The 26977-nt window shown below is 45.8% G+C and overlaps 3 protein-coding genes and 5 non-coding genes across 8 annotated transcripts; 1 reads left to right on the forward strand and 7 right to left on the reverse strand.

Annotated features, from left to right (window-relative positions):
- Window positions 1-25: 25 nt before the first annotated feature.
- Window positions 26-6596, forward strand: LOC127036161 (surfeit locus protein 1). The gene is made up of 9 exons (XM_050926805.1): window positions 26-202; window positions 1465-1546; window positions 2009-2136; window positions 2567-2649; window positions 3668-3859; window positions 4237-4309; window positions 4728-4890; window positions 5674-5755; window positions 6115-6596. The coding sequence occupies exons 1-9, from the start codon at window positions 152-154 to the stop codon at window positions 6179-6181; spliced, it is 921 nt and encodes a 306-aa protein (XP_050782762.1). The 5' UTR covers window positions 26-151; the 3' UTR covers window positions 6182-6596.
- Window positions 6597-9378: 2782 nt separating this feature from the next.
- RPL7A (ribosomal protein L7a) lies at window positions 9379-14278 on the reverse strand. The gene is made up of 7 exons (XM_050926806.1): window positions 14110-14278; window positions 13288-13437; window positions 11959-12099; window positions 11483-11562; window positions 10788-10918; window positions 10130-10199; window positions 9379-9541 (listed from the first exon to the last, which is right to left on the reverse strand). Exons 1-7 carry the CDS (start codon window positions 14261-14263, stop codon window positions 9437-9439), a joined length of 831 nt encoding a protein of 276 aa, XP_050782763.1. The 5' UTR covers window positions 14264-14278; the 3' UTR covers window positions 9379-9436.
- On the reverse strand, window positions 10272-10346 carry LOC127036309 (small nucleolar RNA SNORD36). The gene has a single exon (XR_007770075.1). It is a non-coding gene; the product is annotated as a small nucleolar RNA SNORD36 (small nucleolar RNA).
- Window positions 11016-11094, reverse strand: LOC127036324 (small nucleolar RNA SNORD36). The gene has a single exon (XR_007770087.1). It is a non-coding gene; the product is annotated as a small nucleolar RNA SNORD36 (small nucleolar RNA).
- LOC127036308 (small nucleolar RNA SNORD36) lies at window positions 11744-11821 on the reverse strand. Its single transcript, XR_007770074.1, has one exon. It is a non-coding gene; the product is annotated as a small nucleolar RNA SNORD36 (small nucleolar RNA).
- On the reverse strand, window positions 12179-12251 carry LOC127036311 (small nucleolar RNA SNORD24). The gene has a single exon (XR_007770077.1). It is a non-coding gene; the product is annotated as a small nucleolar RNA SNORD24 (small nucleolar RNA).
- On the reverse strand, window positions 13505-13579 carry LOC127036310 (small nucleolar RNA SNORD24). Its single transcript, XR_007770076.1, has one exon. It is a non-coding gene; the product is annotated as a small nucleolar RNA SNORD24 (small nucleolar RNA).
- Window positions 14279-18662: 4384 nt separating the features above from the next.
- Window positions 18663-24410, reverse strand: SURF6 (surfeit 6). Its single transcript, XM_050926782.1, has 5 exons — window positions 24353-24410; window positions 22708-22998; window positions 21944-22198; window positions 20160-20245; window positions 18663-19444 (listed from the first exon to the last, which is right to left on the reverse strand). The coding sequence occupies exons 2-5, from the start codon at window positions 22799-22801 to the stop codon at window positions 18767-18769; spliced, it is 1113 nt and encodes a 370-aa protein (XP_050782739.1). The 5' UTR covers window positions 22802-22998; window positions 24353-24410; the 3' UTR covers window positions 18663-18766.
- Window positions 24411-26977: the final 2567 nt, after the last annotated feature.

Consider the following 26977-nt stretch of genomic DNA (forward strand, 5'->3'; position numbering starts at 1 on the left):
GAGCCTCCAGGAGCCGGAACCATAGAGAGTAGCGGACGGACGGACACCTCGACTTCCGGTGGGATCCGGAAGAGGAAGCGGTAGAGGCGGGGAGCAGAGTGGGGGAGGGGTACCCAGCTGCTGCTCGCTGGGGGTCTCCCTGGCTGCCGCTATGGCCGGCTGCAGCCGGTTGCTGCTGCCGCTGCGCGAGGCCAGTCACCAGGTAAGAGCCCGGGGCCCACCGCTGCGGCAGGGTCCCGGGTTGCCCCGCGTGCCCGGTAAGACTCAGGCTGGGCCAGGGGGCTGAGCGCTGTGTCCTGCCGCAACCTGTGGGGAGGAAGGGGGCGCTGGCACCCGGCCAGGCGTCTCCTCGCCCTGTCGCAGGAGCTCGGCGCTGCGCAGTGTCTGCTGACGGGACGGGGGTCATGGGCTTGGTCTGTGTTGTTAGGTTCGGTGTCTAGTGTGTGGGGCCGGGGGAGGGGGGTGTTTATTATGAAGGAGACGCGGCTTGTTTCCAGCTGTGGCAGTCCGAACAGAGAGATCTCAAAAACGGAGTGAGGCTTGTTAAAAATATTCCATTGAAACACAACCGGGGAGGACGGGGGAGCATTCTTCACAAAAGGAAGCGTGTATAGCGACTGCTGTAAATGAATCCCCATCTGTCTGGTCTCTTAGAAATCATTCAGAACTCTAGTCCGTTCCAAAACCTTATACGGATACATTAGGTTATATTATAAGTGTTAATTATTGCATTATTATTAATAGCACTGTGTGCCTCCCAAGTGTTAGTTAATGCTCCAGGCTTCATGTAAGCTCAGGCTAGTGCGCTGAGCGTATGCTGGTTGGTCTGCTTGCATCTGCAGTCACTGCACCACTTTCAGAGTTTATTCATTTTTATGAATTGGATGTTGAGCTTGTGAGATGACTGAAGGACATAGATAAATGGGACATCTTGTGTCAGGGATTAAGCCATCCAGTAGTGTCCAGATCTGAATGAAGGTAGTTCTAAAATACTGACCAATAATGACTGACAACTGTCAATCTGTTGTTAACCAACATGATGATGATGGTGGGAGACTAAGTATTTGAGTCTGGCCATGTCTGTTAAATGGTAATATGCCAACTGATTTAATGAAGTTCAAAAGTTATGAAGTACCAGAACTCTGATGGCATTTATATCAAGATATTCCCAATTGTTGTGTTAAGAAACAGCATCCTAACTTGTTCTGTCTGATTTCTAATACAGAATGATGTGAAGACAAAGAGCAGTCATAATTGAACTATATTCCTACAGCTGAAATTTGATGTTAAATTCTTTGTATTGTAATCTAAACTAGAGCGAGTTAGGGATGATAGTTCAGATGAGATCTACAATATCTTTTCCCCAGCAAATAAAATCATCTTATAAGGTCACTATGACAACCATTATCATGTGGGACTAATTGCAAAGCAGAGCCGCTACAAGATGTCTCTCATTTTATTTAGATACCAAACTGTTTGGTCAGAAGAAATTTTTTTGGATATCCTCTTATTAAAGCACATTCTGGTCTGGTTCAGCAAAATAAAGGTAAGGAAGATTTTTTTTGGGTGCTACTCCGTTTGTCTTATTTCAGAAGGTGTCATATTTTGAGCAGCCTTGTACCCATGCTCCACTGCAACAATATTTGGGATGAGGAAAGTGGGGAAAAAAAGAAACAGCTTCTGCTCTGGTACTGAGTAGTTATTTTATGTTAAATGTATTAGAATTCAATGTAATTAAAAGGCTATTGTCATAAATAGAGTTCTTTCACCCACCTCAAGGAATGCTGGGAAAATTAACTAATTATAAAGCTCTCTGAAGATGAAAATCTCCAAGTGTCCTATTAATAGATACATTATATAATGTAAATAAAATAGCTGACTAGCATTAAGCAAAAGGAATGGTAGCTTTGGAGCATGTTCACCTTCCGTTTCTGATGGTGCAAACCCTGCAGGAATTTAGCTGGGTCCTTACTGCACAAATCCTGTTTCTCATTTTAATGTATTCCAGAGATTTGCTTGAGACCCTGCAGACACAGAAGTTCCACAGCTGCTTCTGCTAAATCTGAAGAGGATGTCTTCTTCAAGTGGGGCCTTTTACTGATCCCCCTCACCACATTTTGTCTTGGTACATGGCAGGTAAATATCACCATTTCATTCTCCTGAGATATTGAGCATTAGGAAGGAGTTGAAACTGTTCAGGATGGTGTATGGCCTAACTCAAAGACATGGCCCTCTTAAGTGACAACAGAGGTTGGCCAACCACCAAATTTGACCCCCGCTCTTTTTTTTTCTTTGTTTATTGGTAAATTCCATGCAAGTTTGAGGATGGGAGATTCATTTTCCTTAAACCACACTTCAGTACTTTTTTTTTCCTCCCTAAAATGTAGTGGTCTCACTTTTCATATCACAACCTTTCCTGTAATAGACCAATGTGACCCATGATGGAGGAAAGAAATCCTAATGATGAGATGGATTTCCTTTCCAAATTTGCAAGAACTCATTATAAACAGCTCCCATGTATATGACACTGCTGTGCACTACCACTTGTGCATTTGTGCATTCCCAGGTTCAGCGTCGGAAGTGGAAGCTAAAATTGATAGCAGATTTGGAGTCAAGAGTTGCATCAGAGCCCATTCCTCTGCCTATAGAGTAAGTGGGAGAGTTGGGATGCTACTGTTTGTTTATATATCTCCAACTATGTGCTAGGAACTTTAGACGTGATCCTCGCCCCCAAGAGCTTACTAGATGACATACAGATGAAGGGATGCCACAAAAAGCAACGTGGACAAGAAGGGAAGGAAGGTAAATGGAACTAACATGACATTATTTTAAATAGGAATTGGGAGCACGTCCCTGGGAGAGGCATCATGCAGTGCCATAAATATATGCAGTACTTTTAAAGACATGCAAAAAGGCAAGGTCCCTGTGGGGTAGAGTTTGCAGTATAGTTCACACAAGTATGATTCACAGGATGACCGCTCCGGGGCAGGAAGCTACTGGAAGTATTGTTGGGGATGAGATCCATAGAAGGGACTCTTAAGGGAGAGACAGTGCTTGGGATTCGATCCAAAGCCCACTAAAGTCAATGGAAAGATTCCCATTGATTTCAGAGGTCCTTGGATCATGTCTTCAGTACCTGGCTTCTGCCCAAGCATGGAAACAGTTTCTCAGATGGAGGAAAGCAGTGTGGGAGAAGGGTTCTGTTAGATCATACAGCCATCCAATACTGAGTGTGAAAACATTCCCAATTTGTGCAAGTTTGGGGATTAAAAAGGGAAGGGAAATTTCTTCTGTTGGTTTGGCATTTACGTGCTGTGTTAGCAGGAAGCAGACCCTCCTCCTCTCTGGCTGGTGTTTTGGCTAGCTGGGTCACAGAAGAGATGTTTGAGTGCAAGTGGCATGGAAGAGAGGCAACTGATTTATGCATCTGTGGATGCACTCAGAATACTACTGACTGATCTTACTATGAATTGATGTAACCTTTTTTCTTGTGCTTCTAAATTATGAAACCAGCTGTTTATCCCACCTCCACCCCTTCTTTCCGCTGTTGCTGATGCCTTCTTTGCTTTACTTGCCACCTTGCAAATTGGTCCATAGGAGATAAATCCTAAATGAAATTATGGAACTAACTGCATCTTTCATCTCAGTGCATCATGTTTTCCTCCAGCCCCATGGAGCTAAAGGAACTGGAGTACAGGTCTGTAAAGACTCGAGGGTATTTCGACCACTCCAAGGAGCTCTATGTTTTGCCACGTTCATTGGTGGATCCTAAACGAGAGGCCAGAGAAGCTGGACAGCTGACATCCAGCCCAGAGAGTGGAGCAAATGTCATTACTCCCTTCTACTGCACAGACCTAGGGTATGTTCAGATACTAACTAGAGAATCATGTATATTACTGCTGTGCTACAGCCAGGCAACTGAAACCCTGAAGCATGTGTCGCTTGCTCCTCCCCTCCAAAGGTTGAATTGCAGCAGTTGGATTTCTTGTATAAATCATTCTTTTCCCCTTATAAGAATGTTCCTGATAACCAGTAGGGACACTGAGCCTTGACTCCTAATTGTTGATTACAGTGTTTTAAATACATTTAACAGGCTAAAAAAAGTGGCAACCAAATGCCTGGCGTGCTACTCTCCTTGGTATGTAGTTCAGGAAGTAGAGGAAGGTGATCGGAGTTCTGCTTTTGCTTGTGAAAGGACTTTTCCTTTTCTTCTTTTTGTTTTTTATGGAACTATAGGATCACAATTCTAGTCAATCGAGGATTTGTCCCTAAAAAGAAGGTGAAACCAGAGACCAGACTGAAAGGACAGGTAAGAGGAATAGAGTAAAGCCTCACTAGTTAGAATTCTGCTCTGTGACTGTCTGGGAGAAGCTGTTAATACACCAAATAAGACCACTAGATGAGTTTGGCACCATAATAGGTCACATGACTATGCAATATCTTGAAGTGGAGGGATACATTGTACTTCTCAAAGCAGGTGGGCTTTATCCCCCCATTGGCTTGAATGAATGTAGTGTTCTTTAAAATGAAAAACTGATACTGATCTGCCTACTCCCCTGCTACACCATACCCATCTGTCTTGTCCTGCAGCACCACCAGTTATCCCCTCTATGGGCCTCGAATGGTCCTGGAGTTTTATGACCCAGATAAATATTGACCAGGGCCCAAGTGAATTTTGAAAAGGAATAAGCTGCAAAGAAATCTGCTGGTTTTTTCCCTTCCTTTAGATCCAAGATGAAATAGACCTTGTTGGGGTGGTGAGGCTGTCAGAAACCCGGAAGCCTTTTGTGCCTGAAAACAACATAGAAAAGAACCGCTGGCATTACCGTGACCTGGAGGCCATGGCAAGGGTGACTGGCGCTGAGCCCATCTTTATCGATGCAGATTTCAGTAAGAGACAGATCTAGATCCCCCTATCTTTTGTCCAATGTACATGGGCCTATCCCCTCCTCAGTTTGAGACTGGTCTAGTGTGTCTCTTGCCCTGAAATCTGAGATACCTGTGGGAGGCAGAGGAGTCCTAGTGCAGTAACTGACAGAAATACTTTGCTTATTTTTCTTAGTGTAAAAATATTACTTTGCTAACTGGCTAGCATTTAGAGCACTTCTCTAGAGACCCAATTACTTACCTCAGGCATTTCAAGACAGTAGGCACAGGTATTGCACCTCTATCTTGGTTTCCTATATTTTGCCAAGTTTACTGTCTTGAATAAGTTTACTTGAATAAGCAATGCAGAATGACAGCTCAGTATGAAAAGGTGCATGAGAATTCTATGCGCTCACCTCCATTCATACAGCAAGGGGCCAAGCCAACACCCATGCAGAGATAAGAGCACCTATTCCATGTGCATGGGCTCAAGAAGGAAAATGGCACCTGTTATAGAATGCTGCTGCTACAGCAAAAATATGCTTTATATTCACCATTGAGCTCCCAGGGAAGAATCACCTCTACAGCTGCAGTAGGTTTTCCAAATAACTCAAGAAACCTGTAGGCATAGTAAGCAATAGGATGGGGAGAGACTGACCCCCACTGTAGTTCTGATTCTAGAACAGTCATGTGCGATGCAGACTATTAATTTATATTACCATAGACCAAGATCCCATTGTGCTTGCTGTTGTACAAACACTATTCTTTAAGCATGTTTTAATGTGTGGCACCATACTGTACTTATAGGGAGCACAGTCCCAGGAGGACCCATTGGAGGCCAGACAAGAGTGACCTTGAGGAATGAACATATGCAATACATAATTACCTGGTAAGCATGCATTTACTATTACTTTAACTTCCAGAGTTTAAACTGGCTGACTTATGCAGCACTGGGAGGGCTGAAAGTGACAGAGTTAGCATTGACTAGAAAATATCTGGCTTTCCTACTGCTTCACTCTGTGGCCTGTGACAAGTCACTTAAGGAAATGGAGGCACAGAAAGCCTATCTGTAAAATGAGTTCTTTTAAGGCCTAATGCATGGAGATTAGTGGATGGCAGATGCTCCAGTAATCCAAGTGGCAGCTGCAGAGCAGTATAATATTTTAACAGCCAACCCTCCTCCTTTAAAGTCACCTGCTGAAGCTGGTTTGTTCCCTTTCTGACTGGCTCTTCCGTTCCCATTTGCAGGTATGGCTTATGTGCTGCAACATCCTTCATGTGGTACAAAAAGTTCATACAAAAAATACCCCTCTGAGAGAAGGCCCCCTGTGAGTCACTCCTCGATGCAACGCAGACAAGACCTCAAGCTCTCATAAGACCCACAGAGAAGAAACCGGCCTGGCTGTGAAAGAACCAGAATTCACAAATTGCAAGTTTCATTTGAGCCTTCATCCCAAGCTGGCTCTGGCCTATCAAGTACTTGTTGTGACTATGCTGCTCTGTAAATCAGTGCAGCTAGTGAACTGCCATAAAACTGTTGATCAGATTCTGTACAAGAAATCTGTTAAGTCAGATGTTCAAGCATCTGGCCAGTCACTGGAAATTGGTTGTAGCTACTTGGAAACATTGAGCTTTGGATTCTCAGGCACATTTGAGCTGCAGCTATTAAGACAAACTCTTACTGAACAAGAGAGGGTGATTTTAGATGAGGCTTAAACTTAAACCATGGCCTTGCTTGTTTTTGCAGAGGATGGGGAAGAAATATTTTCAAACTGAGTGCTACTTTCACCTGGTACAGGTGATAATTCAGGAAATGCTTTTATCAATCACAAGGAGGCATAAGGTACAATTTGAGTATGTCTGTCATGATTGTGGAGAGAAACTTAGAAATACCTCCTTTAAAGTTCACTCATGATCAATGAATCAGCGCCTCTGGATTGTTTTGTTAAAGAATGCACTTTACAGGGGAAGATTTGCAGATGAGGAAATAAAGGGCTCTTTGTACATATCTGAATCAAGAACTCACCATGTTTTAACAGGTAGGACAGATTAAACCCTCTGCACTTAAGCTTCCTTAACTTAATGGGGTAGGTGCTATAATAATACCAATAGTTTTGGTAGCCCTAGCATTACCCTGACAGTGTTTAAGCCCCACCGGCATTGACGAGGGGTTCTTTCACCTATCTTACGTTTGGAGCCCACTGTGGTAGATATGGTCTGAGCATGCCTAAACCTACACAAGGGGTGAGGGGAGGGTGCAACCCTTAACCTTTAGGCCAGTGGCGACAATATCTGTGCAGGATAGTGCAGTAACCTGACACCCCTCCTTCCCATCCTGTAAATGCAGAGTGAGTCACTTCCTTTGAGAGGTAGGACTTAGGTAACACCAGTTTTGTAGTGGCTAGCTTATGAATCGCATTTTGTACCTAGGCTCCCCCTACAATATTTAGAGTATTAAGTGCTAAACTGTAGGTTGTGAATAGCAGTTGACTAGTTCTGCACCTTAGACACAGGGCTTCCTTTATATTAACTGATAAAAGCCTAGCTACAAAAAAGTGAACGCAGCATTTATCCAATAAACAGCAAAAATGGCTACCTGTATCTAAGAGCTTGTCCACGCAGTGCAGTAATGCATACTAGAGGATCATGATTTCTAAAGCACACTAACAAACAGTTCCCTAGTGCACTTAATCCTGGTTGAAAGACTACTACACTAAAATGCACAAGCAAAGATTACCCATTCCAGTAGTACATACTGTACATTCATTACATGCACAAAGTGCTATTCCTGAGGGCATTCTGTGCCAAAAAAAATAGAACTTCTGCACACTTTTTAAAATTCTGTAAATTTTGTCAAATAAATGTAGAGGCTCCAGCATGGCATTGGGGAGTACAGGCCACTGGCTGCACAGGTGTATGAGATTACTGTATGGCTCTCAAGTGTGGAGGTGGGGATTGAGAGGGTTCTGTGTAGGGCAATCTGGCTGCAGGTGGTTCAGTGGGGGGAAGATCTGGATTCACAGGGGCTGGGGGGGGGGGGTTATAGGTGCAATGGTAATGGGACTCTGCAGGGGGGGTCCAGCTGATGGTGGTTTCAGGGGGACATCTTAGTGGGGAGTCCAGGTGCTGGGAGAGAACAACTCTGGGGGGTGGGGGAGTCTAGGTACAGTGGCACTCATCATGGGTGAGGCTCAGTAAGAGGGTTTGGCTATGAAGGGGTCTGGATGGGAGAACAGTTGCCTGTACAGGGATCCCTCTCCCTGCAGCTGAGGAGCCATGGGGACAGGAGGGGGTTGCAGAGCTTCCTCCAGCTGAAGGAGAAATCTAGGGGAGGATGTCTGCTTCAGCCCCAGATGCCATACAGGGGAAGAGAAGTCCTATCCTCCCCAGCCCAGCCGGGATGAGCCGCTGAGCCCAATGCAGTGTAGGAGCCACTTGCCCTGGCTTCCCCAGGCCCACCCCTTACCCTACAATGATGTACCTCTCTGGCCACTGCCCTAGGCCCCCCCCATAACATACGGCAGGGGAGGGTTATATGACTGCTCTTATGGCTTCCCTTTGCTTTCCCATCAAAGTAATTTTTCTTCAGGGAAACAAATCCTGCCCGGGGCAGTGATGCAGCACTCCCCTAGGAGTATAAGAGCCTAAACTCAAAGTTTTGGGCATCTACATAAAACTCAAATTGCAAATACTAAACCCTGGAAAACAGAAATGCCCTCTTGCCCTTTGCTTAAGTCTGTAAGTAGGGCTTGACTAGGATTTAAAAAGTCATGACTTTGATTAGGCATGCCAGCTACATAACTCAGAGGTAGTCAAGTGAAAATAGTTTAGCAGAGTCAGCTTGGTACATGCCTAGTCATGGTTATTGTATCAAGCTTAGAAAATCAGAATGAGCTAGATAAACTAGCTTTTAAACCTGAGGCCTGGCCTACAGTCATGTAGCATCATAGCTTGTACAGACATAAGCCATACTTGCATCTCCAGTAGGAATTATGCTGCTTTAGCAATACAGGTCTAGTGAAAACTATTTCAGACAAAGCCACAATAAATGGCCAGGGGAAGGACTCTTACAAAAGCCAGAAGGAAAATCCCTCATTTCACAAGCTGTAGACTGACAAAGATGAAGTGCCCCCCACCGCACAGGAGCTGCAGGTTCAGTTCCAAGCTTTGCAGCTGGAGTCCTGAGGCCAGTGCACTGGCATAGGCACAAGTCCATTTTTAAAGCAAAGAGCAGGCCATACATACACAATGCATTTAAAGTTCAATTTTCTGGTGAAGTTCTCCAGGTTTTACAGCATATAAGTATTAAGGCAGAAGTTGGCCAGCACACTACAGAAGACTGGCAGCAAAGGGTGAAGTGGTTTTTTCCATTAACTGGGGTTTACACTCCCATCACTAGAGGACGGATGAACACTCAATGGCTATTCAGTTAGTCTTAGCATTTACTTCAGACTATGCCAGTGCTTCAATACTAGCTTCTTTCTGAAGCCCATCCCAGAGCAGACACCATGCTGAAACACTGGTTTAGATTTTATTTTTTTATGTACAGAAAAATATAAGTCCAGTACACTTAGCCCAGCTTGGTGGCTAGTTCTTTAGCCTTGGCTTTCTCAAGCTTGGCAATGCGAGCCACTGATTTTGGCCCCAACACATTACCACCCCAGTGACGACGGATCTGGAGGAAAAAAGATTTAGAAAAATAGGTTAGGCACCCTTAAGTCCAGCACAAGTGATTAGAATGATTAGTTAACCCTTTATCCCACAGCATAGAACTTAGTAGTTCAGCTCCTGCATGAATTTATGGAAGTCAGTCACAAGTCACTGACTTCAGGTTCCAGATGATTTGGCAACTACATCACATCTTCCCCACATGATGGATTTACTGAGCAGACAGTGATTTTCACAAAGACTGAGAAAAGAATGGGATAGAAAGACTTCCATTTCAGGGTTTGAGTTCATTGAAAATTTGTACATAATTTATATGGAAGAAACACTAAGTGAAACAGGATATGAACTGGTATTTAACTCAGGGAAGCCCTGGTTCTGCAAGGCAGACTGCAAAGTTCCTATGAAAAGGACCAAAATGTTCTGTATGCAGAGGTTTGTGCCTATCAGACAGCTTTGGTGTAGTTTATTTCTAGCTACTTGCATCTAAATCTGCTAGTTTTCAGCTTCTGTCCAGTAACGTTTTTCAAATGAATCTGTAAGTGTATGGGCTCAAGACAGATGTTGACAAAAGGGCCAGTGGCACTGAAATTCTTACCTCATCATATCTGTCATTGTAGTTGGTCTTGACAGCCTCAACCAACTTGGCTAGCGCTCCTTTATCCTCACTGTGGTGAGATGCTAGTGTTAGTTCCTTTGGAACACCAACAGAAATAATAGCAGCATTTTCTGAGGAACCTTTTGTCTCAGGGTTAAAAAGCTCTTAAGGCCACATGATTTTTCAGGTGAAGAAATTCTATACACATCATTGGCAAAAGGTCCACCTCTACTATTAAAACTACCATTTAGCATTGCCTCTCCATGCAGCAGACTGACAATACTTTACAACTATTCTCCCTCCTTGACAGAAAGTCAGAGCTCAGGCCCAGCCTGAGCCCAAATGTCTACAATGTAATTCTAAAACCCCAGAGTCCAAGCCTGAATCAACTGTCCTGGACCACCACGGCCATAGGTCTATTTGCTGCATACACATATCCAGAGTTACGCCTGTATTAGCAGTGGTTTTTATCAGGTCCTATATACTGTTCACTTTGTTTTTTTAAGTCTGTAGGTACTTAATCTTCCAAAGAAAAAAATACACAAGATTTCTATTCTAGACTGTTTTCCCCTCCCACTCCCCAATCTTTAACTATGGGGATTAGTTGTATGCTCTCTGCTTCTGAACTTATCAAATTTAGATTCTTAGAAACACTTACGGGTTAACCTGTGTAAAGGCAACACTGGTGCAGGTCTTTCTGTGGACCAGCCGCCCCAGTCTGGCCTTGCCCTTGATGATACAGTACGGAACTCCCATTTTGCGACACAAGGCAGGCAGGAAGACCACCAACTAGAAAGAGATTAAGGATGTGTAGGGTCAGAGGCCCAAGAATGAAGACAACCCCTTGACTTTGCAACATGCAAAGAGTAAAGTGTGGGCATTGGCAATTGCTCAGTGTTAAAAAGCTCGTATAGTTTGCTCTTCATGGTTGAGTTTCAGGTGAAGAAATTCATACATCATTGCAATGGCCAAGCTTCACTATGTAAAAGCCAGGAACTTTAGCACTAGGACTATTCAGTACAATTCAGTTTATTACAGGTTGTTCAGAACATGCATACAAAGTAAGAACAGTAACAATTCATCTCAGATTCTTCCAAGGTTAGTTTTACTACTTCATGCTGTTTTCTATAATGAACAATGTCTTAACATGCTATGCCAGGTTTGGAGTCTAACTCAGGCAAAGACAAATTAATGCCAATTATGGATTTACCGTTTCCTAGCTCAATGCAGTTGGAGATCTGTTACTGAACTACTGATACTGCTCCAGACACCCCTAGAAGTCCTTATGATAGAGGAATCTGATCCAGACCATTATTTTAGAACAGAATACCTAGAAAAGAACAAGCCACGTACCTCAATGGGGTCCACATCATGGGCAATCACTACCAGCTGAGCTTTCTTGTTCTCTACTAGGGTAGTGACAGTGTTGACACCTGTAAAGAAAATCAATAAAATAAGGTCTTTGGTATGGCCGATTTTGAAAAAGCCAATAGAAGACCTTTGAGCATTACATGGCTTACATACAGATCCACAATTCAAGGGACAGTACTGTGTGGGCACCAGCTTCTACTGATCAAGATTTGCAAGTGCGGAATATTAAATGGACAATCTGCTATAGCTCAGGGTTAAAAAGCTCATTTTGTTTGCTCTTCAGTTTGCATTTCAGGTGAAGAAATTCATACATCATTGCAATAGCTTGTCCAAGTCATTGATCAATGTGGAGAAGGAAGACAGAAAAAAGCGAAGTCGCCTACTCTTTTTGGTTGTTCAATGAGGCCTTGTCTCTCTAGACACCACGGCAAGTTCACAATATAAATGTAGAAAGTTACCAGCTCTGAGGACAGGTGGTCTCTTAGTAGGAGCATCCCCCTTTCCTGCAGCTTTCTGCTCAGCACGAGCCAGAAGCCTCTGTTTCTTCTCTTGCTTGGTCTCAGGTCTGTATTTGTGAGCCAGTTTTAGAAGCTGGGTAGCTGAAAAATAATCCAGATTCCATTAGTTGCCTTAAAGACAGGTTATTCTCCTCCCCCCACCCCCAAAAAGATACTTTTGTGCATCAGCGATCTTGGTGGTGAGTAGTCATCATTAATACTCAGATACCAAATATTCATCATCATCATCTGCACTATCAGTGTTATCTTATTCTTACACTATGCAGCTCCAGCACCAATTTTAAGCTCTGCTGCTGTGCAAGTACCTTCTTGTTTGCATGTCATGCGTTAGATCTCTTCCTGGCACGCCTGCTTCATTCATACCAACATAGATCTCTGCTCACAGTATCAACCAACTCACTCCCTTTCTACAGAATCTATGGGTAAAGTGTGGGGCAACTTATCCCTTGTTAAAAGCAGCAAAGAGTCCTGTGGCACCTTACAGACTAACAGACATATTGGAGCATGAGCTTTCGTGGGTGAATACCCACTTTGTCAGACGCAACATTATTCACCCACAAAAGCTCATGCTCCAATATGTCTGTTAGTCTATAAGGTGCCACAGGACTCTTTGCTGCTTTTACAGATCCAGACTAACATGGCTACCCCTCTGATACTTATCCCTTGTTGTCCCTCTCCTTGTAATAGAGCAGCACATTTTATATCAGCCACCGAGATAACTAGTTACTCTGTATTACTTAGGCTGAAAATTCTTCTGCAGTCATTATCCTTTTACAAGCCATTTCCTTGTGCTGGGAGTTGCTGAGCTAGAAAATTGGGGCTGGAGGTCAAAGATGCATCTCTGACTGCTGATCTTGCCACAAGCCTGCATCCCCAATCCAACTCTACAAGAGACTACCCATTTACAGTGATGCAACTGGGTCCCATGCTTTCCATGTACTTTTAAGGTACATACTAAGATCCAAATTCAAAATCAGGGCTCTTGAATCTTTGGGAGAACATGAAGGAGAGTGGGAATGATCTAAGATTTCCCCAGACAGATGATGAACCTTTAGCCTGACAGTGCACAAGTGTGTTCAGATAGCTCTTGAATGGAACTACAAATTCCTCCTCCCGCACACTGATCAGTTATAGAACCTGCACAAAAAACTCTTTCAAATTGAACTCACTCAACATGTAAATTTTTACATGTTAAGTCAATATTTTGTTTTCTCAGCCCCTCATTATAGGCAACTAGAGCCAAGAAAGGTTTTTTGGATCTGATCTTACCTGTTTGGCGGTCCAAAGCCTGGGCGAACTGGTTAATGGCAGGGGGCACCTTCAAACGTTTGTAAAGAATGGATCTCTGGCGCTGGAGTCTGATGTAGCGGGGCCATTTCACAAAACGTGTTAGATCACGCTTGGGCTGGATATCCTGTCCTGAAACACAGACCACAGTTCAGATGCTCCAAAGCCATGTGAGCACAATATGGAGCACAGACAGGAGTGCATCAGCGATCTTGGTGGATATATATATCAGCACTATCACTCAGATAGCAAATATTCTTTTGCATCATCTGCACACAGTATGAAAAGCTGCTGTTCAACTAATTTAGCAAACAATATGCAAGGGAGGGAAAGAGGTCTGGTGTCTATTATAACCAGAATTTGAGAATGTTTTCTACTATCATACTCAGTCCCTGCTCTCCGTCCGCACCACTCCTAAACCCAAGATTTCTGTCCACAGCCATTACATCACAATTAGATACTCATCTTATTTCAGACAGCCATAATATATCCCTATCAAGATTAAATTTGCTAATTGTTTAGCAATGCTTTACTACCAAAACATGAGACATCTAAATTACATTTTCATTTAGCATGGTGTGTCTGTGCAGCCAATAAGCCTAAACAGAGTTGCGAACTTCACTATCAGTTGCAGGGATAGAGGAAGTCCACACTACAACTTTAATCATATGTTACAAAAATGTTGGTTATGCCTGAGACAAAAACTTATTCATGTGCCAAAACAAATACCATTACCTATTCAGAGCATTCTCTCTTGAACAGCAGCTGAAACAGCCAAAGCACTCCAAATGCTCATTTACTCACCAATGCCAAAGTTCTTGGGCCTCTTCTCAAAGAGAGGATTTACGACCTTCTTGGCCTCCTGCTTCTTGACTACAGCAGGGGCAGGTGCCACCTTTTTGCCCTTAGCCTTCTTTCCCTTCGGCTGCAAATGAAAGAAATGCTCAATTCCCTCCATTCAAACAATGCCTGCTCGGAGAGGCTCGTCTTCGTTAAGGTGGGGCATATTAGTGGGCAGGCCTAGACCCTGCCCTTGCAGGGGTAGCATGATGCCTTAACTCTCTCATCTTGATTTTTAAGGCTTTTCTAAAGAGCCTCTTGTAAGAGATTTTGCTTGTGCAGATCAATGAACCATTTTTATCTCATTCAAATGCCCTAAGTCATAGAGAAACTCCGCCCAGTGCAGAGCAGTGCCTCGTCCAAATGGTGCTGTAGCCACTTTGAGATGGGAGCAAGAGCCCCCTCTCCCCCCAACAGTAGACACGAACTGGCTCCTCACACCTCCCGCAGTACTGAAAACAGAAGCGAGTGTCTGCTCTGTGAGACTATCCAACAGGCAGACCCGGGGGCTGGTCTGCACGCGGGTCCCAGTCTCCTGGGTCTGCCGCATTCGAGCCGTTTCACACCAGATGTGAAGGCCCATCGCTAATTGGGGGGCGGCTTTAGCCTCAGCCCGAGGGGGAGAAGAGACTCGGCCAGGGCCGGGAGAGGAAACAGACCACGGTTCACGCCCATCAAGCCCCAGTGCGCCCCCGGGGCTGCAGGTGCGAGCCCTCCCCCAGCATGGCGCTAGAGGCACCAGCCTGCCCTTGTCCCCGGGGCCGCCTGCCCGTCTCTGGGAAGGGCCCGCGGCCGGGAGAACAGGGGCCCGCTACCCCCGAGACGCGGCTCCTCACGGGCTAACCTCAGCCCGGCGGGGCCCTGCTGCAGCCGGCGCCGCTCAGGTGGAGGCCTAGGCCGGCCCCGAGTCCCGCCGAGTTCGAAAGACAGCCCGGCCTGGTCCCTCCGGGGGCCGCGCGTCTGCCCGGCCGGTAGCGCCCGGCTACGGCCCCGGTTAAGGGGCGGATGGCGGCGGATTCAACCTCCCCCGCACCCGGGCCCAGCAGCAGCAGCCACCACTCACCATCTTGGCTTGAGGTGGAAAAAGAGAGAGCGGGGCATGCTGGGTAATATATGTATGGAGCTGGAAATCCCGCGAGAGCGAGGCAACCCTCGACACAGGCGAGAAGCAACTAGCTGGAGAGGATTTAAAGGGGCCGTGGTCTATTTTCTCTTAAAGGGGAAGCTGCCAATATTACCCTCCTCTGACCCTTAGCCTAGGGGGTGGTGAAGCTGAAAAGAACAAAGGACGGAGCTTGTGGACGCAGAGACTGGACCTGGGAGATGTTTTTGTGGTGATCTCTTTAATATCTGGCTCCTAATACTGGTGCTCCTAATGTGCCTGCAACACACCATGCACTCACACATCAAATTGCTTCCAGGAGCATATAGGTGATAGTGTCTTTTAGCGCAAACCTGCTCTGAGCAAGGCTAAAGACCATGCCGCTCTCTCATGAGCACAGTGCCAATGTGGGCAGTGGTAGGAATTTTTTTAATCTCTAGAAATGACACTTTGAGTTAAAGTAGCAAAGAGTCCTGTGGCACCTTATAGACTAACAGATGTATTGGAGCATGAGCTTTCGTGGGTGAATACCCACCCACTTCATCGGATGCATGCATCCAACAAAGTGGGTATTCACCCGCGAAAGCTCATGCTCCAATACATCTGTTAGTCTATAAGGTGGTGGTGCCACATGACTCTTTGCTGCTTTTACAGATCCAGACTAACATAGCTACCCCTCTGATACTTTGAGTTAAAGGGATACTATCAGATCAAATTTTATTCCTTGAGTAAGCCATCTAGATTCAATGCCTCATACATGAGCAGCTCAAACTATAATTGAGAGGAAGCAAGGGAGGACTGTTGGTTACTTTTAAAATGATGTATTGTGCCCAGATGCCATGGTGATGGACACCTTAGAAATGCAAATGAGCTTTGTACTGACTTTTGTCCACTTCTAATTTGATGGGTTTGCAAGTTTTATTTTTTTTACATGTCCCCAGAAGCTGCAATGGAGGACACTGGAATAATCAAAAGGTCAGATGTTAAAGAACATTTTCTTATATTAAAACTTTTTTAAATACTCCCATTAAACACTTGGGAGATATTATGAGACCTAGACCCTTTAATTATTATCCTCCATCCTCTATTTAAAATCAATGAAAATTGGCTGATGAATTCATGATCTCCCCTCCCTTGTCATCCTCTGATTAGAGCCCAATATGGTGTCCTCCTGGGAACATCCCTGCCACATGCCCACTCTCACTCTTGGAACAAAACAAGAGACTGGCCCCCGAGAATCCATCCCAGATTTTTTTAAGTGAGTCCCATGTACAGTGGGATTGGTATCTGGCAGTTTAATGAATACGGTGTAGATGTCTATCAAGCACAGACAGCAATCAAGCGCATAGTTATCTATGTTACTATCAAATCATAGGCACTCAGTTTAAGGAGCTCCCAGTAACTGGAAACCACACCTCATTTCTCAGGGCATGCTGTGTTTGCAGCATATGCAGGGAAGCCTGAAACAATATTGTACCTATACCCAATACGCTCAGGGAGCAATAAGGGGATCTACACATGGACGATCTCCAGATTGTTTAGGGGGCAGCATGTATGTAGTCCATGGGGCTAGCCTGCTAGATTGTTTTTATTGGTTTGATTGATTATATTATTTTATGGTTTTGTACTAATTTCAGTAAACATTACTTCATTATATTTGGCTGTAATGCAAAGAACCTACAGGTCTGTACCCTGTATGATTAGCTAGAGCAAGTTAGCAGAAGTATCTGTAAACTCTGGCATAGATAAATAGCCTACCAGTTACCCTTTAACTTTGGGGAACTGAATGTGTTTACCAGAATTCTGGAACATGCCAGTAACCTCCAGGTATGCTTCAAGAACATGAAAGTAACAGCTCAGGCCAAAGGTAACACGATTTATTACAATATTCTCAAAACTGTGAATTCCCTAAGATTTTTTGGGTTGAGGAAATAATATTTGAGCATGGAACGTTGGGCAATGATATGAATATTCAGGATAGTGCCAGAACTCTATAAGAGGGGAAACCACAATGTGGGGGTTAGATCTTTTTATCTTTTTTTTTTTGGCCTTAGGGCCTTTTCTGCTTGGGGTTTCAGCTCAGCTTTTGCAATACAGCTCAGGATTGAGGAATCTGGACCACTGAACTTATCGGGCATGCCAGAGATGAGGCGAGTCCTCTCTCTCCCACTCCCAGGTCCCCAAGGAAGAATGTGAATATGCTAGTTTAAGTAGCTTGGTAAAGGGATGATACAACAAGGGTTTACAGAACTGTACTAGTGCTTTGTGGCTCGATGGTTTGGGGCATTGAGAATTCCTTTTTTTAATAAAATCTCTAGAGCCTGGCTTTGTCCTCAGTGTGAATGTCTTTGCCACACACCCCAAGGGGCTGCACAAAGTATTGATCTCTCTACATTCTCTAGCCTGGTTTTGGGACAAGAACCTAAGTATATTCTGGTCAGATCATTGGCAAGCCTGTAATAATAAAATCAGCCCATAAAAATCAGGTTAACAGGTGGCCTCCCAAACTTGGCAATCTTGACACATCATGGAAGTTCCACTCATTTTGTTTACTGAAAATATATTGGCACTGGTACAAAAGAAAACAGAGCTAGGTCTCTGTGTTGCCATATGGAAAACCTGTGCTCTAGCGCTGGTAGCTGTGGTCAGAGAGTGGCTCCCAGGGAGAATTTTGCAGTGCTCTTTAAGAGCATGGCGCTACACACGGCTCTTTCCTTCCTTGTCACTGAGTTCACAATTTGCAACAGCCCCTTTTGGCATGGAAGAGGTAAGGCGGAATCAAAAATTAACTTCAACCTAAGCTCAGAACTGGAAATGTGAGGGGGTGTGTGTGGAGACCTGCAGCTGATGAATAAAGCTAGAAAGACTAGGTTGGGTATGGAAGACATCTTCTTAGCATATGTGCAAGGGGCCTCAGCTGGCAGGTGACAGGATTCATCACTGAACTCGGTCTGCTGGTCGGATCATTTGCTTCCCCAGGCCGCGTACTGATGAGGAGCACAACATGAATGTTGATCCATGCTCCCTGTGGAAGGCATTAAGGGGGCTGAGCCAAACCTCAAAAGCCTGTATCAGATTCTATGCAATTTTAGATGTGTTAACATGCTACAGCCTAAGTAATAATGAACGAGAGATGCTGCTGATTTCCCCCCTACAGGGATAAACAGTTGCAATCACAAAGAAATGAGGGCTAGTCAGCCAATACCTGGAATATAAATGTTCCATTCTGGGCATCATGAAGTTAGAAAAAATAGCGCCCCCATCTTCCAAACTTAACATTAAGCAGCCAAGTAAACAGCTTGATTTTCAGAGGCATAACCAACCAACCCCAGGCCCAATGTTCAGCATGCCTGAAAAAATCAGGCCTAAACGTGGTTCTGGGTGGCTACAGGATAAACAGCACCAGGCATAGATATCAGAGCAGTTTTGTAAAACAGTTTATTAAGAGATCCCACAACAAGCCCCATAAGCACTGGCTGAGAATCCATTTCCAGGCCACCAACACTGGCAGCCCTAGTCTCATTTCACACCAGCTTTCTCCAAGTCCTCTGGCAGGATTCGGCCCTTCTTCCGGGCCTTGTCCTTCCTGCGCTCCACCTTGGCCATCTTCTTCTTCTGAATGTTCTTACGTCGCTTGTCCTGCCGCTGCTGCATCTTCTCTACCACATGCTCTGTCCTCTTCTCCCACTGCTTCTGGCGCTGGGCCTTGTGCTTCTCCTTGTGCTTCAGGGCAGCCTTCAGACGTTCCTCATCATCACGGATCTTGACACCTTCTGCCTTGTAAAGGACGTTGGTCCATTTCATCTTATTTTCCAGCTCCTGGGCTTTCTTTTGGTCCTTGTCCTTCAGCTCCTCCAATTTGCTCTTCCGGGCTTCCAGCCTGCTCAGCAGCTGCTTGTAGTTCTTGCCTGTCAGAGGAGTGAGGTTGCCCTTCACTCTCTTCCTCTTCTCTCTCTTCTTCTCTGTCTTGCTCAGCTCCTCCTCCTCACAGACTTTGATCTGGTTGAAGATGATCCCAACCTTGCTCTCCTCCTTTGCTTGCTGTGGCTCCACAGCTGCAGCTGCCTCCTGGGCTCCCTTCTTCTCCATTTTCTCCTTCATCTTCAGCTCCTTTTTTCGGCGCCTCTTTCTCTCCTTCTCGTACTTCCTTCGGCGCCTCTTCTCCAGCACAGCTGGCGATAGTTCTTTAGTGCCACCCTAAAGGAAAGGCCAGAAGAGGAAGAGATGTTGTAAAGGGGTTGTACAGAATTTAGATATTACAGCTGAGATGACCTCAACTCCCTTGATCTATATTTCCCATAAGTGCCTTAAACATTTACCATCTTTCACAGGACCATCTAAGGTTAGAAGTTATGGGCCTGACTTTCAGAAGTGTTGAGTGTCCAGAACTCCAACTCCAGCTGTGCATCCTAAATCCTGCTAGATCTCAGCCTTCTGGGAGTCTCCTAACCTTCCTCCTTCATACATTTGTGAACGAGCTTCTCCCTTACTGTCCCTGGCCTCAGACTATGTGGAGTCCACAGACCTTGGGGTTTCCTCAGCCCTTGATTCTGGAGCGGTTTCACCTCTCATGAGATTCCCACCACAGTGCTCCTCCTCTGGTCGGGTGGATGTTCTCCTTCAAGACTGACCTGTACGAACTGGCTATTAAAGAGGTCTGTCTAGTCTCCCTAGTCACTCTGGGCCATACACTACCCTGAACTCATGCACAAAACCCTGAGTGACATCGATAGGAGTGTCCCCCAGGAAAGAGCCCCAAACACATCACCTTCAATGAGAATGAATTCCCTTCACAGTTCACTTAGCAAGCTCTGGATATTGCTGGGAGACAGGGACTAGGTGGCCACCCTGCAACAAGCTGCAGCGGGGGTGGGAGGAACCAATCTATCCAATGAGTGGCTAATGCCCTTACCTGACCAGAGACTTCTTGCATCTTCTCATGTAACCTCTGACGCAAGATATTCACAGCAGAAAATGAACCAGGATCACTTTTTCCACCTGGTTAAAAAAAAAAAAAAAAAAAAAGTGGGAGAATTAAGTAATTCACTTAGAATTCACTAGCCACATAGGAAATATCTTTGACAGTTTCCAGCAGGACCCAGGAAGAAAATGCAAGACACATTTTCCTCAGAAAATTTCATGGTGTCAAGTATCAGGGGGTAGCCGTGTTATTCTGTATCCACAAAAACAACAAGGAGTCCGGTGGCACCTTAAAGACTAACAGATTTATTTGGGCATAAGCTTTCGTGGGTAATCCACTTCTTCAGATGCAACCTTATGCCCAAAAGTTTATGCTCAAATAAATCTGTTAGTCTTTAAGGTGCCACCGGACTCCTTGTTGTTCCTCAGAAAGGAACATTTCTTTAGAATTTCCTCCCCTCCATCTCTAACACTACTCAAGGTGGTTGAACCTGGAAGAATTTTAGAATCATCCGGCAGCTGGTCACTTTCTTTCATGCATTTAGTGCAGCTCTGAGCTATCACACTTGCAAACACTACTGGGGAATGTCTAAATCCAGACAAAAGCCTTTTCTTTGAAGAGTGAAAGGGGGCGGGGGGGGGGAGTCACGAAGACTCTCCTCCCTACTCACATGAAACGCGCCCTTTCAAACACAGGCCTGCTTTACACCTAAACATTAGATTGACCTAGCTACATTGCTCAGAGCTGTGAAAAATTTTACACTGACCCTCCATGTAGATGCAGTTAGGTCAACAGAATTCTTCTATTAATCTAATCCACCTCTCCGAGAGGTGGTTAACTACATCATCTACGCTACAGCTTCACAGTGGCACAGTTGCAGCACGGTAGCTGTGCAGCTGTAGTGCAGACATACCCAAACTCCTCAATACATTAGGGCAGCATTTCAAACTGTGGCTCAGGAAGTTGCCTCCTTAACATTGATGAAGCATCTGCAGAGTGACCTGAGGAGATAAGAGCAGCAAGGGCTTTAGGCAGCTTGGGGAGATTCCAGGGTACCTGTAAATGGGAAGTCACACTCCCAGGCAGTGGAAACAAAGAACCAAGCAACACAACAATCAAATTCAAGTGAGTTTATTTTCAGCCTCTCTCCTTAGCAAGGTATGAAAAAAATCACTTTTTCAGGTGACCAAACACTCTAGTTGCTGCAGAGCAGGCGGGGCACTCGCAGAGGTGTCAGCCATATGACAAACTCTAGTTGATGAAGTGACCCAAAATCCACATTTCATTTCTCCCAAGTGGGACAATGAAAAATCAGTTACTCAGTTTCCATTTTGTCCACAGTCCTACAGGTGCTGTGGCAGTCAGGCAGCAAGCCCTGCAATGGAGTGTTTATTAGTTTAAGAACAACTGTTTGTATTGGAATTTAGATTTTTACAAATTCAAGGAAATATTTGTCAATTTTAGGATTTACAAAAAGCTTTTATAAAATTATATTAGATCTGAACCGACAGAGTCTCTTTTTTCCCCCTGCAGTTACAGACAGCTCTCCTTTGCACATCTCCAGTTAGTGAATCCAGCTGCAACATTACAACTTGCTTGTCTCGAACCTCACACCCAGTTTGCAGCCTGATCTCAGCAAAGAACAAACTCAATACTCATGCATGGAGACTTGGAATAGTCTTCCCGGTTCCAGTTTGTTGGCATGGGGAAGGAAGAAAGACAAGGCTCAGCTCAGACAGATTTAGCCTGTGAATTGGCCATCTGACCCCTCTCACCTGTAGTTCCATTCTCACTTTTGCTCACGGCTGTTCCAGTTGGAGCAGCTCTGCTCCCATTGGGTGCTGTCTGTTCGGCTGGAGTAGATGTGTTAAGCATAGGTACTGCCTTCTTAGCTGGAGCAGATGTGCTGGTATTGGGTGCTGCCTCCTTAGCTGGAGGGGCATCTGCCTTCTCAGCTTGCTTTCTGGGTTTCTTTCTCTTCTTTTCCTTTGGCTGGCTACCAGCATCTCCAGACCCAGCTCGCTTGGAAGCTGAAAGGCATAGGAAAGGTTGAGAAAGTAACAGGACAGCTCTTTCTTCACTGTCCTCCTCACCAACCACATATTACTGAAAATTAGGGGCCTGGCAACATACTGCATTTAATTTTAATGCTGACATAAGCCTCTCTTTAGTTATGGGATTTAGATCTTATCTATGTTCAAATGACAGATGTTAGGAGAACCCAGCTACAGACCAGTTGTGTCCTATGTTCCCAGTCCAGCAACTATTTAAACAAGTGTATAATTCTATGCACATGAACAGCTGCACAGCAGTTGAGGGGACTAATCATGTGAGTAAAATTACACATGTGCTTAAAAATCTGCAGGATCGAGGCCCACATTACAGTACAGTTTGGTTTTTACCTACCAAGTCATACAGACCAGACCAAACGGCGTGACAGCCCTACTAAAAAGAACATGCTACAAGCCAGGGTTTCTAGAGATCAGAAATTAGCATCAAGAAATGGAGTCTCGTTGCACAGGACAAACAGATTTAATACCGAATGTTCTTTTCCGTGGCTCCTGGACCTGCTGCACACAAATTTTCTTAGCTAAACTCTGCAGGTATGAGTCTTTGGTGGCCAGACTAGCCATGTCTAATCCAGGCCACCTGGCAACAGCAATAAAATACAGGAGAATCCACACAGTCGTGCTCCAGAATTAAGAGGGGCTCAATTCAAGCGATGATGTGCCCCACACGTGTCCGTCCTTTGGAGCAGGGCCACCTGGGTGAGTGCCTGTGGGATCACCAGCACTGAATGAAGTCCAGAGACAACATCCATCTCCTTGCCCTAGATGTTCAAAAAAACAGCTGGTTAATGAGAGAGTGGACAAGGGGCTTTATTTAATGCACAAAGAGAAATGTAACAATGGGGACTTGGGTAGCAACTTTATAACTGCACAGGGGACAACACAGAAGAGATGTGGGAGGAGGGAGGGAGAACTGGAGGAGAGAGCTGCAGGGGAAAGAGGGGACAGCAGGAAGGGAGGGACAATAGAGGGGACATGGGGGTTCAGCAGAGAGGGAGGGGCAATAGAGGGAGGCACAGGAGATGGGCGGGGAGGAAGGGGCAAGGGAGGGCCACAGGGGATGGGCAGGGGGACAGCAGGGAGAGAGGGGCAGAGGGGCTTATAGGGGGTGGGCAGAGGGACAGCGGGGAGGGAGGGACAGTAGAAGGGGCACAGGGGGGCACAGGGACAAGGGGACAGTAGAAGGGTGCATGGGGATGGACACAGGGACAGCGGGGAGGGAGGGGGAAGGACATGCAGACAGCTGGGAGGGAGGGGGAAGGACATGCAGACAGCTGGGAGGGAGGGATAGGAGAGAGGGCACAGGGACAAGGGGAGGAAGGGACAGTAGGGGGACAAAGGGGATGGTCAGGGGGCAGAGGGGCAATAGAGGGGCTTACGGGGGGTGGACAGAGGAACAGCAGGGAGGGAGGGACAGTAGAAGGGGCACAGGGACAAGGGGACAGTAGAAGGGTGCATGGGGATGGACGTGGGGACAGTGGGGAGGAAGGGACAGTAGAGGGGGCGCAGGGACAAGGGAAGAGAGGGACAGTAGAGGGGGCACAGGGACAAAGGAAGAGAGGGACAGTAGAGGGGGCACAGGGACAAAGGAAGAGAGGGACAGTAGAGGGGGCACAGGGACAAGGGAAGAGAGGGACAGTGGGGGGCACAGGGACAAGGGAAGAGAGGGACAGTAGAGGGGGCACAGGGACAAGGGGAGAGAGGGACAGTAGAGGGGGCACAGGGACAAGGGGAGGGCACAGGGACAAGGGGAGAGAGGGACAGGGGAGAGAGGGACAGTGGGGGGCACAGGGACAAGGGAAGAGAGGGACAGTAGAGGGGCCACAGGGACAAGGGAAGAGAAGGACAGTAGAGGGGGCACAGGGACAAGGGGAGGAAGGGACAGTAGAGGGGGCACTGGGGATGGTCAGGGGGACAGAGGGGCAATAGAGGGGTTTACGGGGTGGGCGGGGAGACAGTGGGGGGCAACGGGGGAAGGGGGCAATAGAGGGGTTTACGGGGGTGGGCGGGGAGACAGTGGGGGGCAATGGGGGGAGGGGCAATAGGGAGGAGGGCCTGGGCCTGCCGCCAGCTCCCAGACACCCCCTGCCCAGGGACGGGCCCCCGCAGCCTCACCCGCGCGCCGCCTCCTCCTGCCAGCCGAGCCGGGACCCACATGGCCGGGCAGGCAGCGCTAGCCGAACGCCGAGCGCACCCTCGCTCCCCATTGGCAGTGGCGGCGAGGGGCGGGGCCCGAGGAGGAAGCGCGGCGCGCGCCTTGCTGGGGCTCGGGCTCGGCTGCGTGCCCTGCCGCGCGGGGGCGCGCGCTGGTTGCATTCCTGCAGGCAGCAGGGAGAGGCTGTGCCTATAGCACGTGGCGTGCAGTTCCCCCGCTATCTACCCCGCCTTCTCCCTCGCCTGCTTGCGTCGTGCCATGCGCCGTGCCAGGGTTAATGCTGACTGTGTACATCCCTTTGAATTCTCCCTTCTGTTGCAGCTGCGTCCAAATTAAAAAGTTCTGCGACCATGCGTGTGTGTGTCCGAGATTTCTCTGTCCTCTGGCTTGTCCACAAACTGAAATTAGCTGGCAGGGCTATTCCAGACTGGCTCCTCATGCAAATTCTATTCCAGAATAAAGTCACTTTTATCCCATAATAATTCTTCGGCTTTGTGAGTGAATTATTCCAGAATAAAGTGATTTTTATTCCAGAATTGTGTCCACACTGGGAGTTACTGCTTTATTTCTGAGGCTCTCAAGTCATTTTACAAGTTCATTTCCCAGCTACCAAAATTCAACCACTTCTAGGATGGAACAGCTGACAGTGAACAGTTTACAACACAACAGGGCAGTTAGGTAGGGTGAACAGATGTCCCAATATTATCGGGATCATCCCAATATTAAGAACTTTGTTTTATATATTCAATTATATCAGTCCCCTTGAAAAAAAAAAGTGTCCTGATTTTTCACATGTCCCATCTGGTCTTCCTCTAGTTAGGCCAGGCAGCGAGTTAAAACTACACAAGGAATTTTAGGGAGGCAGGATGTAATTATACAACTAAATCGACTAAGATAGGTGTGGGTTGTGCAACCTTACCCCTAATTTTGTTTAAACTGTCCTGGAGGTTATTTATCCTGAAATATTTTAAACAAAACTCACACATCCCGATTCTAATGTACTTAACACAGTACTGACAACTTCAAGTGTACAAAAATCATGATTTTAAAAAATAATATACTTCAGGTTATTTTTATTTGCTTTCAGGTTTCCAAGTCTTTAGGGTTGACTGAATGGCATCACATTTTCACAGTAGAAACTTTTTCTTTTTAATGAAAACTGAGATTCTCATGAAATCACGTGACTCTAGGAGTTTGGGCTTTGAGAAAAAACACCAAGTGTTGTAGAACCTCTGCTAAAATCATGAGTTGAAAACAATAAATAAGCATATAGAGAATATGTAACTAACTCTTTGTATGAGGCAGTAGATAATCCTGTTATGTCCATCCAGGAATTGCACCTGTATCTTACAACTGACTTAATGAACTGTATCAGAGGGGTAGCCGTGTTAGTCTGGATCTGTAAAAGTAGCAAAGAATCCTGTGGCACCTTATAGACTAACAGACGTTTTGGAGCATGAGCTTTCATGGGTGAATACCCACTTCATCAGATGCATCAGATGAAGTGGATATTCACCCACGAAAGCTCATGCTCCAAAAGGTCCGTTAGTCTATAAGGTGCCACAGGATTCTTTAATGCACTGTGTACAAGATAACATACCATGTTTATCTTATTAATAAAGTACTGTAACCACTGCAATGAGCATTGTTGATTAATCACTACGCAAGAGTATTTCTATATAGTTTTGATTCCCTAAGCTGTAAATCCTGCTCCTCCAGCCCACATATTCACGCTCAATGCAGGTTAATGTCAGTGGAACATTCACTTGCGTAAGGACTGCAAAACTGCATCCAGAACAGTATTTTTACTTGTGACGAAGGGAGAGAGAAAAGGACTTTCTGGTAAGGACATGTTAGGGTAACACTTGCACTGCAGCTTTACTGGTCTTTAGAAGTAAAATAATCTTGTGAGAATAGAAGTTACTCTCCCACTTAGCAAAAACCATAGTAGCCTTATTTGACATTTTAGCTGGATTCATGGAACTAAAGCAGTGCTCATATTAAGACCAGTACATGAGGTTGGTACAGGGAATCCTTCTCCCCAGGAATTATTTTGGACAGTGATCTTTTAGGTCAGGCTTTTTAGCGGGGCCTAAGTGGGTTAGGATTCATGGGTGCCTTTCAGTGGGAGTTGGGTTTCTGGTTGGAAATCTCAACCTTAGTTTCTCATAGCAAGGTGCGAGGTGCATGAAGTGTCCACAGCATCTAGCTGAGAGGCAACAAATAAGATCATAGAATCTCAGGGTTGGAAGGGACCTCAGGAGGTGTCTAGTCCAACCCCCTGCTCAAAGCAGGGCCAATCCCCAACTAAAACCCCAAATGGCCCCCTCAGGGATTGAACTCTCAACCCTGGGTTTAGCAGGCCAGTGCTCAAACCATTGAGCTAATGTTCTGCATGTTGCCAGGATTTTGCAACAGAGATTTCACACCTGTGACCCCAAGATGTAACACACAGACTAAGTCAAACCACTGGCCTGTGCTGTAGGTGATAAAGCACAGCAACGTTCGAGGAAGTCCCTGGGCAGCTCCCCAGACAAGCCCCATGGACCTCCTGCTTCACCTTGCATGTTTCAGTTCAGCAATAC

Source organism: Gopherus flavomarginatus, chromosome 17 (assembly GCF_025201925.1).
Source record: "Gopherus flavomarginatus isolate rGopFla2 chromosome 17, rGopFla2.mat.asm, whole genome shotgun sequence".
In the NCBI taxonomy this organism is placed as follows: domain Eukaryota; kingdom Metazoa; phylum Chordata; order Testudines; family Testudinidae; genus Gopherus; species Gopherus flavomarginatus.